The sequence below is a fragment of the Chiloscyllium punctatum genome, chromosome 14 (genome assembly GCF_047496795.1).
Source record: "Chiloscyllium punctatum isolate Juve2018m chromosome 14, sChiPun1.3, whole genome shotgun sequence".
Lineage (NCBI taxonomy): Eukaryota > Metazoa > Chordata > Chondrichthyes > Orectolobiformes > Hemiscylliidae > Chiloscyllium > Chiloscyllium punctatum.
In genome coordinates, this window is record NC_092752.1 from 18387894 (window position 1) to 18401482 (window position 13589).

Below are 13589 nucleotides of genomic sequence, written 5' to 3' on the forward strand. Positions count from 1 at the left end.
TTCTAGTCCATCTTTCCATGCAAATTGATGATCCCCCATCACTGTCTAAATGTCTCCAAATGATGTGAGCTTTTGCCTCCAGTACCTAACTATTCCAGGTATCAATCTAAATGTGTTTGAGGTTGTACTTCCTGACAACTATCCTGGATCCTTCTTTGAATTGTGGCATTGTTGAGGGGTGTATTTTCCAGTGGCAAAACAGCATCGAGTAAGCTTCTGAAAAAAAACTGCCTCTCTACAAAACTAACTGCTTCTGTGATGGTCTGTCTAAAGGCCACTCCTCTGCATTTAAATGCTGTCAAGAGTGAAGAGGTGGTGGGTGAGGAAGGTTGGGTAGCAGGCTAACCCACTGTCCCATTTTCTCCCAAATATCCATCCTAGATAATTGCATGACTACATTATATGGTAAGACATGCATCGAGCAACACATCAATGAGGTGCATTGATTGGCTTCTTCATTGTCATTTCTTTGTCTGTGCATCTAAGCCATGTTTGGGGGGGCAACTGGGGACTGAAAATGTGCCGCTGGAAAAGCACAGCAGGCCAGGCAGCATCCAAGGATTCCTGAAGAAGGGCTCATGCCCGGAATGTCGATTCTCCTGTTCCTTGGATGCTGCCTGGCCTGCTGTGCTTTTCCAGCAGCACATTTCAGCTCTGGTCTCCAGCATCTGCAGTTCTCACTTTCTCCTCGGCAACTGGGGACTGCTGACTTAGGATTTTTGCTGTTAATTTTGGTCATGTCTGCTCAAAGTTTGGTTTTACACTGTAGAACAGGATTTGCAACAGAATTAGGAGCTTTGAGCAGCGAGTATTAAATAGGAAAAATGCTGATAAGTAGGTTAATTGGAGGGCGGAGAGAGTTGGCTGGGAATGGTCACTAAAGAACATTAGAATGGATTACTTTTATCTATAAGACAAAATAATTATCAAAATGATCTCTGGCTCCTTGGATATTGAGCAACTGGATAGGATTTTGTGCATGTGTATTCCTGTTGTTAATTAAAGGCTGCTTCAGGAAATTGCTTTGCTATAAAGCGTTGTTTCAGTCGCTGTGTGCTCCTTTTTTAAAAAGCATTGCTGCAGATATTGCCTTCTTCATAATTTTACAGATGGAGTATTCTGAGCAGATGGCCCTTGATAGATCACTGTGAAATATAAAAGCTGTATGATCAAAATCTATGTGTAGTCCATGGGGGGGGTCCAGATTCCCTGCAGATACCATAGGTTCGCTCATAATTGAAGGGTATTTGGCAAACGTGCAATTGCCTCCTTTAACAACACTCTGCTACTTCATTAGTAAGAAGATTGATTTACTGGGGACTTCATAATAAGCTCCAACAGTGTCGTTAGGCGAGCAGTTTTTTAAAGACCTCATTAGGCCCTGCTTTATTACATGGTAAACTCTACCACCTACATTTCTGCCCAGCGACATCCAGGTCAAATTTTCTTTGTACTTCTGAACTGAAAAGCATTTTAAATTGGTCTGCCATCTAATTTACAGCAGTAACTGCCTGGATTGCATTTATGTTGCAGGATTTCAGTGCTTTCAGCAGCCTGCTGTCTCTTTGTGACGGACTCAGTTTTCCCCTTTAAGGATGTTGTGCTGTATTTATCTGTTCCAGCTATACATGGCAGAGTGGAGAAAAACAAGGTGTTGTGATGCATTTTCAAAATCATTGGGCCTTGAGGGGGCCAGCCAAGGTTAACTAAGCCTTTGTGGGAATGAGGGGACAAGAGCTCCCAGCTTAAGGCCCCCTTCATACTCTCATGTAGCAATCTTTGTGAACGGTGGACACAGAACTCCCATAGACATTGCTGCAGCAATCTGTTTGTCATGCTGGGACTCATTCCCAATAGAATTAGATAGGGTGACAAAATTATGGAACTTTTCAGACCCTCAACTGCTTGAGAGCAGTTACAAACCAATTTTGGCTTCATTCCAGTATTGTGCATTTTTAGAGATTTGAAACAGCCTCGTCCTGGGAAACAGACTCCTGATTATCTGGAATGACAGTTAATAGGGAGTGGTTTATTGTGTCTGGTTAGACAATCAAGTGATGGTCAAGGTCACTATTAGTGTACAATCTTGTGCTTTTATAAGGCAAATATATGCTTTTTTTACCTCCCCAAATGTATGTCAAATTGTAAATGGCTACATTGTACAGTTACATTCCAAGGTTTCGTACAGATAACAAGGTCTTTTTCTATTTTTTCCTGAAAGGCATTTCTTTTAACCCTGCCTCTCTAGGAGACAATTAAAAATGGTCAATGTGAGAGGACACCGATCTCACTGCCTTCCTCTGGATTGCCACCTTAAATTATTCCTGTCAGTAGGTGAGAAGGACAACTATCTGCTGATCTGTGGGTCCTCCTTTCATTGACAGACCAACTCTATGTCAGTGGGAGCAGACAGCAGTTGTAACTAAAGGCCAGTGCAGGGAGGTCCTTGTGGCAGGAGTAGCCAGTGCCTGCAGAAAGCCTCTAAGCTCCAGAGAAATCTCTGATATCTCTCCTCTTTCCATGATGGTTATGCTTTCTTCCAATGGCACATCCAATCAAATATCTGAATGGTGAGAGCCACTCTTGTGGGTTCCCTACAGCAGTCCATTGCCACCCAAGCTCCCCATCACCAAGGAACTGGGGCTTCCTGTTGGGTTTGGGCAGGGGAATAATTTCCCAAGTGTCTCAATGGGAAGGGCCAGACAGATTGCCACTGCTTCAACCTCCATACACACTTCTTCCACTTGGAGTGAAAATCAAGAGAAAAAGAAAGTTGAATTTAAATAGCACCTATTCATACCCTCAGGACATTTGGTTCATAGACAATTAAATGTTTTGGAATTGTACTCAAAATTTTATGCAGCAGAACTCAGCAGACCCAAGGGCATAGCCTTAGAATAGAGGGAAGACCTTTTAGAACAGAGATAAGGAGAAACCTCTTCAGCCAGAGAGTGGGGAATCTATGGAATTCATTGTCACAGAAGGCTGTGGAGGCCAGGTCACTGAGTATATTTAACACAGAGATAGATAGGTTCTTGAGTATCAAGAGGATCAAGGGCTACGGGGAAAAAGCGGGAGAATGGGATTGAGAAACTTATCAGCCACGATTGAATGGCAGAGCAGACTGGATGGGCTGAATAGCCTAATTTCTGCTCTTCTATCTTATGGTCTTATCATCTAACTTCCAGTCTTTGTGACTAGCTTTCATAATGCACAAATTCCTTAATAAAAAGGTGGCTCAGTGGTTAGCACTACTACATATCAGTGCCAGGGGCCCAAGTTCAATTCCAGCCTTGGGTGACTGTTTTTGTTGAGTTTGCATGTTTCCCTTATGTCTGTGTGGGTTTCCATCAGGTACTCCATTTTCTTCCCTCAGTCCAAAGATGTGCAGGGTAGGTGGATTGGCCATGGGAAATGCAGTGTTATCAAAATCAGTTGAGTCTGGGTGGAATGCTGTTTGGAGGGTCATTGCAGACTTGATGGACTGAATAGCCTTTTTCTGCACTGTAGTGATTGTATAATTGCCTCAAATACAAAACTGAAATGTAACACTGAACGAACAAAATTTAACAAAGGGATCAACTACTATGCTTGACACACTTTCTATCAAATATTGCAACCTGATGTTCAATCAATAGGTAATGTTTTGTAAACAATATGTATCTGCATGTATACATACATTGATAGGGATTGCAACTTTTTCTTTGCTACCTTTGACAGTAGCAATTCACTGAAATGTTACAGTGCTATTTCTTGGGTGTTGTGGGTTTCTGCCACAGTTTGCAGTTGAAGGAACGCTTGGGACAGATCACTGAAACCAGAACTCAAACACATTGGTTTTAATCAAAGAAAAGAACAATCAATTCTGAAATTCAGAGCATTTAATCAATTTTCAACGATTAATGTCATCCAAAATTCTGAAGTGTAATACAGTCTATTCAGACAGTATGCTTCTGAACACACTTTAAAATTGATTGGCAATGACCTAGTTGTGATAATGAATCGATTCCAGACCAGGCAGGCAGTGTGCTTTAAGTTAAAAATCACACAACACCAGGTTATAGTCCAACAGGTTTAATTGGAAGCACACTAGCTTTCGGCGCGACGCTTCTTCATCAAGTTATTGATCCCTTTGTTAAATTTTGTTTGTTCAGTGTTGCATTTCAGTTTTGTATTTGAGGCAATTATACAATCACTACAGTGCAGAAAAAGGCTATTCAGTCCATCAAGTCTGCAATGACCCTCCAAACAGCATTCCACCCAGACTCAACTGATTTTGATAACACTGCATTTCCCATGGCCAATCCACCTAACCTGCACATCTTTGGACTGAGGGAAGAAAATGGAGTACCTGATGGAAACCCACACAGACATAAGGGAAACATGCAAACTCAACAAAAACAGTCACCCAAGGCTGGAATTGAACTTGGGCCCCTGGCACTGATATGTAGCAGTGCTAACCACTGAGCCATCTTTTTATTAAGGAATTTGTGCATTAGGAAAGCTAGGCACAAGGACTGGAAGTGTGCTTTAAGCCAGTTATATGTGATGTTGCAGTATAAAGGTACCCATCTTACCTTCAGTTACTCTTTCAGTGCAATAGAGTCAGTGTAGTGTTTTCAGTCAGCAGTTGTATGTGTGTGTAATGTACATTAACATGAGGAAGCACAGAATGTGTACAATGCACAATTCTGTCATTTTGTAACACAATAAATAATAATATTAATGGATTTCAAGACAGATGTCTCACCCAGAACCCGGTGAAACTCAGCAGATCAGGCAGCTCTATGGACAGAAAAACAGAGTTAATGTTCCCAGACCGATATGACTTTTCTTCAGAATTCAGAAGTTTGTTTTGATTTATTATGTTATATGTTACATTATGTTATGTTAGATGAGCTTCATCTAGGGCAGTACTCAGAATATATCATACTGATGTTTGACTGAAGAAACTATGTGATGTTGGCATCTCAGTCTTTCTACAGATGAAAAGAACTGAAGCTAAGAGCCCATCCTACTGGTATTTGGTGGATTTTACTTTACTTCATGGATATTCCAACATAACCCAAACTAACTGAACGATTACACTGCAGTCTGTTTCCTGATTGGGCAATATTATAAGATTGTTCCAATAAGTCAAAGGTTGCCTAATCCAGTGAGATCTGCTAAATCCCATTCCAGCAAGCACATGGGCACTGTTTTGTTTTTGTTATGCTAAATGCTAATAGTACCAGGAAATAATCAGAGAAACAAAATGCAAAGCCAAGGTGGGAAAGGACTGTGTCTCCACTGGAAGCACACCAGCAAGTAACATAAGAATAATAGCTTCCTGAAGAAGGGCTCATGCCCGAAACGTCGATTCTCCTGCTCCTTGGATGCTGCCTGACCTGCTGCGCTTTTCCAGCAACACATTTTCAGCTCTGATACTCCAGCATCTGCAGTCCTCACTTTCTCCTAGCTCATTTGGCACTCACCAAGTCTACTCCTCCATTCTAACTATATAATAGCTGGTCATATCTTGGGCCCTTTTACACATACTTGATACATATCCCTGAGTTACCTAAAAATCTACTGGATCTCAGTCTTGCAGATTTCAAATGATTTGGCATCCACATTTTCTGCTCAACTTAACCTTGTTGGAGCTATCAACAAACTTGGGATAGAAAGACTGATTGGCCTCTGATCAGATTGAAGAATTTTTGATTTATTTTACATGTATTTAAAACCCATGTCACAGGTCAGATAGGACCCCTGAGTGGGTCACAGCATGGGCCAGGAGCTGCCTGCTGGACAATCCTGTTCTGAAGGGAAGAGTTCTATAATGATCCACAATACTGTGTAAAATATTCCTTCCGGATTTCACTCTGAAAGTAAGTGCAATGTCAGCCAGCAGAGGGAGTAAATCATTTACTTTGCCCTCTGAGACATTTGCCAAAAAGTAGGAAATAGCAAGATGAAAAACTTCACGACCTGAACTTTGAACTGCTGCACTGGTAAGGATCAATTCAGTCCAAAACATTTCCTGTTTCTGGAATGTAAATGTTTCAATGATTTGCTTTTTCACAGCTCCTGTCATTGTACTCACACCAATCTCGGTCCAGAATGTGACTGGTGCTCAAGTCTACCTATCCTGTGAAGTAAAAGCTGTGCCAACTCCCATTATCACTTGGAGGAAGGTAGGACAGCAGTGCAATTTGCCTCACGTCAATTCATTTTAGTATATTCATCCATGTGAAGAACTCAGATAATGAATGGTTCCAACATAACTTTATTGTTGCTGAATTTCATCTCCACTAAAGAAAATACTTTGAAGGTTTTATCTGCAAAACTTTGTTCTTGCTTTCCAGCATTGCAAGTTCTTGAGTTGTGAAATCATTCATGTTTCAGTGTGGGTTCATCTGTTCAGATAAATTCAGGCCAAGCCAAACCACAAGGTGTATTGTCGAACAACATTATTAACAATTTAGACCTGATAATAGAGGAGCAGACTTCTTTGCCTGGAACTCTTTTAGTTCCAACCTGCCAGCAGAGTCTCTATCACGTGACTGCTGAGGTCACAGCTACTTCATTGCACAATGGAGGTATGTCTGGGGTAACACTGGGATCAGGCAGACAGATCCCAGCAACGCATCAGTGGTTGTTGGCGTGGGACAGGGATTGAAAGATTGGCTGGGGAAGGGCAAAAGATGAATTTGGTGCATTTTACTCCAGTGGACACAAGGGAGCCACAAAGGAGGATCCCTGGCCCTCCCCCTTCCCCACCCCAACCCCCCACTCCAAACCACCACTACCATCACCCGTTGCCCATCGCCAGCCCGTGGAACTGACGTTGGCAGTTTCCACATGCAGTGGACATCCCCCTGTATGTAAAATAGTGGTGAGGTGAGAGGAATAAGGACCTTAAGTGACCAGTAATTGGGTAAAGTATATCAAAAGGTCCAAGTCTGGGTGGGCAGAAGTTCTCCAATCCCTCCCCAACCACCCGCTACCACTCCCCCCGCTCCCCGACTCTCCCCACCAAAGAATTGTGAGACAAGATGGAGGTAAGTGGCAAGAAGAGCATACTCTGGCATATAAAATTCAGCCCAGTCTTTAACTAGACAGAAGTCAATACTGAGACAGACCTTCAAGTCTTATACAAAGACTGTTGTCCAATGTTCTGTCCCCCTTGAATTTCACATTCACTTTTGCGCTGGCAAGAAGCACAATGAGAGAGTCTGGTAAGATATTTAGCCAAATGGTCACTTCAGGTGGCAGTTAAGAGCCATCATGTTGGTAAATGGGGGACAGCAGGCACAAACTAGACTGGGTAAGTTCAGCAGCCCTCCTTCTCTAAAGGCTATTCACCAGGTTGTTGAATTATATTTTTCCAACCATCTGACAACTCCAGTGTTATTTTCACTGACACCAGCATTTTAATTTCTGATTTATTTCAGGAGCTGTTATTTAAAACCAATTAAAATTCACACACTGCTATGGCAGGAGCTGAAGCCATATTCTGTGGGTTATTAAATCTAGAAACATAGATTTAACATAATCCAGCACAACCCAGACCTTGAGGTCTATCGGCCAAAGATGACCGGTGATGACTAGGATGGCACAGTGGCTAGCACTGCTGCCTCACAGTGCCAGGAACCTGGGTTTGATTCCAAGCTTGGTGACTGTGGAGTTTGCACATTCTCTGCATGGTTTTCCGCCAGGAACCCTGGTCTCCTCCTGTGGTCTAAAGTATTGGGTCTAAAGTCTGGGCTGGATTTTACACACCAGGAGTTTGCATGTTCTCTGCATGGTTTTCCTCCAGGAGCCATGGTTTCCTTCTATGTTCTGAAAACATAGGGATTAGCTATGCTAAATTGCCCATTAGTGTGCAGGTTAGGTGGATTAGCCATGGGAAATGCACGGTAGCAGGGATTGGGTTGGAGGGTCAGAGTGGGCCAAATGGCCCACTTCCACACTGTAGGGACCCTCTGTCTGTGCCTTTTTAGGTGCTGCCCTGTTCTGAGAGATTTAGCTCCTACCTCTCCTGATGTTCTTTGTAGACAGCTTTTATTATCAGGAGATGTTTTCTGCCTTTGCAATCTGCCCTCTGGAGGTAGTTGTTGGCTGGTTAATGTGCAGTTCCACTGTCAGACATTCACACCTCAGATACTATGTCTAATGTTGCCGATACAGCTTAGAAATTATTGGATAAACTCCTTCTCAGTATTGTATCAAAACATTCTTTGGGAAAAGGATTACAATCTGTGAAACACAACAGCAGGACCTCTGGTAGTTATGAACAACTGAAATGGTATTTCATTCTGAGGGAAAATAATTCTACGTCATAAGCAGGAGTTTTAGTCACAGTTGGTAGTTGGAGAGAAACCAAGTTCCCAGACAAGAAAACCAAAAGTCAGCAAATTAAGAAGGTGCCAGATCATTCATGATTTGGAGATGCCAGTGTACAAAGTTAAAAATCACACAACACCAGGTTATAGTCAACAGGTTTAATTGGAAGCGCACTAGCTTTCGGAGCGTCGCTCCTTCATCAGGTGGTAGTGATGAAGGAGCGTCGCTCCGAAAGCTAGTGTGCTTCCAATTAAACCTGTTGGACTATAACCTGGTGTTGTGTGATTTTTAACCTAGATCATTCAGGTATCTTACATTAGAACAAAGGATATTGGGAAATATTGCCTTTGATGTGAAATATTTGCAAGCTCATGAGCTAGACATATAATTCTAACCCATTTTTAATTTCCATTAAAGGAAGGCTGAGGGGGTGACCATACAGAGGTTTATAAAATCATGAGGGGCATGGATAGGGTAAATAGACAAGGTATTTTCCCTCGGGTGGAGGAGCCCAGAACTAGAGGGTGAGGGTGAGGGGGAAAAATATAAAAGAGACCGAAGGGGCAACTTTTTCACACAGAGGGTGGTGCATGTGTGGAATGGGCTGCCAGAGGAAGTGGTGGAAGCTAGTACAATTGCAGCATTTAAATGGCATCTGGATGGGTATGTGAATAGGAAGGGTTTGGAGGGATATAGGCTGGGTGCTGGGACGTGGGATTAGATTGGGTTAGGATAGCTGGTCGGCATGGACGATTTGGACCAAAAGGTCTGTTTCTGTGCTGTATGTCTCTATGGCTTTACGACTGTAAGACGTGCAAAAAGAAATGGGACAATCAATCAATGGATGAAATTTTGCGCATTTTATCACAGTGTTCACAATATCATAGAAAAAGACATTGAAATTGAAAGGGTTTCATTTGAAAATTTGCAAAAAAAAATCAATGTGGTGTAGCATATCCCTGGATGAGAATGTTTGCTGCTCAATTTAGAAGGCGGAGCGGTACAAGATTTTGGCTGTTACCACCACACAGCTAAATCTGGCCTTAACTTCTCATAGAATAGTCACACAGTCAGTAACCCCTTGATAATTTCATTTAATAACAATTCTATAGGCTGCTTTTGGAATACTGCACTCATTTCTGGCCTCCCTGCTTTAGGAAAAATCTTATAAAACTTGATAAGGTTCAGAAAAGATTTATAAGAATGTTGCCAGGGTTGGAAGGTTTGAGGGAGAGGCTGAATAGGCTGGGGCTGTTTTCCCTACAGCGTCAGAGGCTGAGGGGTGACCTTATAGAGGTTTATAAAATCATGAAGAGCATGAATAGGGTGAATCGTCAAGGTCATTTCCCTGGCATGGGAGAGTCCAGAACTACAAGAGGGGTTCAAGGTAAGAGGGGAAAGATTTTAAAGAAACCCAAGAAGCAACATTTTCACACAGAAGGTGGTGCGTGTATGGAATGAGCTGCCAAAGGAAGTGGAGGAGGCTGATACAATTACAAAATTTAAAAGACATCTGAATGAGTATATGAATAGGAAGGGTTTAGAGTGCTATGGGGCAAATGCCAGTAAATAGGACTAAATTTACTTCAGATATCTGGTTGGCATGGACAAATTCAACCAAAGGGTCTGTTTCCATGCTGTACATCTCTATGACTAAATATAAGAAATGCTGACAGAATAATATCTTTGATACTTGTTATATTTTGTGACCTTTCATTATTTTCTTTACCTGAAAAGATTTGGAGTTGGGTTACGTTTAAGGATTGAATTTGAAATGAAAATTAATTTTGCACCAGTTTAAAACAAGCATTGACAGCAGACATCGAACATTAAAAGAGGATGACCAGTTTATAAAACACAATCTGTTTCAAACTTATGCAAATAATGGTTTATTTTACTCTAGCTGAGCCCATTGGCGAGCATGGCCCCTCCTCATTTTGAGAATTGCAAGAGATAGTTTCATGACTCCGAGAAAAAGTAGATGACTTAATTCACTAAATGAAAATGATGTTTCAGCAACAGCCTCCCCACTGTCCTGAAATTAGGCATTAGAGTAATAGCACATAGAAGCAATCTTTTTTAAATTAAATACAAAACTGCAACTTACAAGCTGAGGACCAAAACTGGAAACTAATATATGTATGAACATCTTCTGCTGTTCATAAAATTACAGAATTGTTATTGTGCAGAAGGAAGCACATGGCCTATCTTGTCCACGCTGGTTTTCTGCCATTTTAACCTAGTGCCCATCTCCAGCCCAATCCCTTTAACCCTGTTTCTATTTAAATAAACATCCAATGCTGTTCTGGAATGCCTCAGTTGAACCTACTTCCACCACACTTCCAGGCAGTGTGTTCTGGACACTAACTACTCGCTCTGTGAAAAAGTTTCTTTCTCACCACACAATTGCTTCTTTAGAAATACACTTTAAAGCTGTCCCCTCTAGTTCCTGATCTGTTTCCAAGTGAGAACAGTTTCTCCTCATCTGGTTAACACGAGTTAACATTTGAGGAACAAAGGTAACCATAGGGGCTGGTCAAACTGTAAAAGTGACAAGATTAGGTGGTTTATTATTCCATCCAATTTTTTGAGAATGGAACTGAGATTAGGAATTTGCTACAGCTATTATTTTCTGCATTCCCTCATGATTTGTAAGAACTGGATTTTAATGATTCATATTTGGCTTTGAATCACTAATAATTCTTGGTCTCTCTCTCTCTGGAACAATGGAGAAGGACCTTTGATGGCACAATTAAAAGGCATGTTAGTCAAGTTGGATGATAAATGATTATAATTGTTTTATCCCTGGACTTTATGATTAGGTACTAATTTTAGGAACAGACTCCTGGAAATTAGGAAAAAAAGACCTAACATTTATATGACATCATTCTGACCTCAGGATGTCCCAAGTATTTGACAAGTAATTAAGTCCAAAGAAGTGAGTCACTGTTGTAAGATAGGAAAAGGAGCATCCAGTTTTCACAAAGCAATCACCCACAAACTGCAATGATACAGTGAACACACAATCTGTTCTCTTTTCAGTGACTGTGACTGAGAGTTACAAATTTAGCCAAGACACCAGGAATAGCTCCCTTAGCATACAGCTCTGCTATAGGATACTGTATACCAACTTGAGTAGGCAGGGAGACCCTCATTTTAATGTCTCATTTGAAAAACAGCACCTCTGACACTACAGCACTCCCTCGTTTAAATGTCGGCTTAGATTTTCATTTGATTTATTATTGTCACATGTACTAGGAACAGTGAAAAGTTTTGTTTTGTGTGCAGGACAGGCAGATCATACCTGACAAAGTGCATTCGGATAATAGAATTCCATGTTGCAGCTGCAGGGAAGGCGCACAAAGTGCAAGATCAACGTTTTTTGAGCTGAGATTTTCCAGCCTAAGTCCTCAAGTTGGACTATGAGCCCAATACCTTCTGAGGCAAGAGTGACCAATTGAATTAGGGTAAGGTGCAGAATGTGGGAAATGATGCTGCTACCTCTTGTTTATCTCTAACATTAGACCGTTCAACTGCTGAAGGGCACCAGCACCACTGTGCCCAAGAGAATATCTAAGATGTAATATTAATTTTTAGTCATAAATTGTTATCTTGTTTACATTGTAAATTTTTAAGATATCTTACCTGGCCAGTACTATTGTCTGAAGTGAATTATCTATATTTTTGGATCAAATACACCTTTCTTTATTGTTGCTACATCTCATTTTGTAGATCTGTATTGTAATGGTTCGTTATTGAGAAACTAGTTGCTTTTATCTTTTCTAATTCTCAGTTGTTTATTTATTGGGAGCAGGTTACTGAGTCTCCCAAAGGAGTCAAGCTCTTGGAGGAGTTACCTGGCGACCGAGTGAATGTTGCGGTTCAGGTTCGTGGTGGACCATCCAAACATGAAAGCACAGGATGGGTTTTGGTAAGAAAACAGTTTTGAATAGGATGAAATTAGGTGGAAGGAGACAGAGAATACTGAAACAAAGGGACTGGCAAAGTTATACGGTACAGTAGCAGTGCACCACAGAGTTCCCAGTGGGATATGTGCTTCCATCAATCCTGACTAATACTTCATGCTAACTCTCAGATCCAAAGAGGGAAATCACACTCAGTGGGAGCATGAATCAAAGCTGACTGTGAGCAGTGCTCCCTGCTGGTTATCCAGAACTATTGTGCTCACTTTTATGTCTGAGGCGGAGTCTAGCAAGTAGGATATAAAAAGTCTACACCGTGACTTCAAGATGGATAAGTTTTGTTACATTTTACTTACTATTTCCATTACAAGACTGTTATTGATCAATGTTAATATGCAGTTGTTGCACCTCAGTTTTAGATTCAGTGTTAGTATTCAGATTGATTTGCTTGACCTTCTTCTGCAGAGCTGAAAATGTGTTGCTGGAAAAGCGCAGCAGGTCAGGCAGCATCCAAGGAGCAGGAGAATTGACGTTTCGGGCATGAGCCCTTCTTCAGGCCTTCCTGAAGAAGGGCTCATGCCCGAAACGTCGATTCTCCTGCTCCTTGGATGCTGCCTGACCTGCTGCGCTTTTCCAGCAACACATTTTCAGCTCTGATCTCCAGCATCTGCAGTCCTCACTTTCTTCTTCTGCAGAAGTCCATGCATTTTTACAGTTTAACGCCGTTCTTGTTTCTGCCCTTAGGAATATTGTTCAAACTTTTTATTTTCAAAACTCTCCCTTGTAACTCAGATTAATCCACTGACGAAGGAAGATGAAGGTGTCTACCAGTGTCATGCCAACAATATCCTTGGAGAGGCTCAGACAGAAGGTACAATCAAGGTCACGGAGAAAGCCCCTCGAGCTAAAGGTAGGAATAACATCCAGGAAATGAGCATTACTTTCCAGAGATGTAGCATTTCGCAAGTCTGACCCTCGGATGTCTGCTGAGATCTGGTCAGAAGTAATACTGCACTGAGTTTACCTTCAGCATCACCAGAGGAGAAAATCCCAGTTTCCGCATTTGGAATGGGACTTAGTTACAGCCAGCAGGTATTGTTGAACTGGACATTTTAAGTTTGTTGTATTTTTGCATCAGTTTTCCTGTTTTTCATGCAGCTCAGGCCATATTTCATCTTACTGTCAATGATGGTAAGACTACAGAGCAGCTTGTGCTGAGCTGTACAAGTCCCAACCTCCTACCTCCTATCATATGACTGTTGAGGTCACAGTTACTTCACAGCTCTGAGGTTCACCAACATTTCCTTCAACTCTCTCTCTATATGCCACACTAGATTA

The 13589-nt window shown here is 41.6% G+C and overlaps 1 protein-coding gene across 1 annotated transcript in view; it reads left to right on the forward strand.

Moving 5' to 3' along the window:
- The window catches only part of LOC140485640 (insulin-like growth factor-binding protein-like 1), an 80280-nt gene that overhangs the window by 56887 nt on the left and 9804 nt on the right, over positions 1-13589 (forward strand). Inside the window, exons 2-4 of the mRNA XM_072583995.1 lie at positions 6067-6176; positions 12143-12259; positions 13044-13161. Of these exons, the coding sequence (XP_072440096.1) occupies positions 6067-6176; positions 12143-12259; positions 13044-13161 (345 nt within the window). The remainder of the gene's footprint in view (positions 1-6066; positions 6177-12142; positions 12260-13043; positions 13162-13589) is intronic.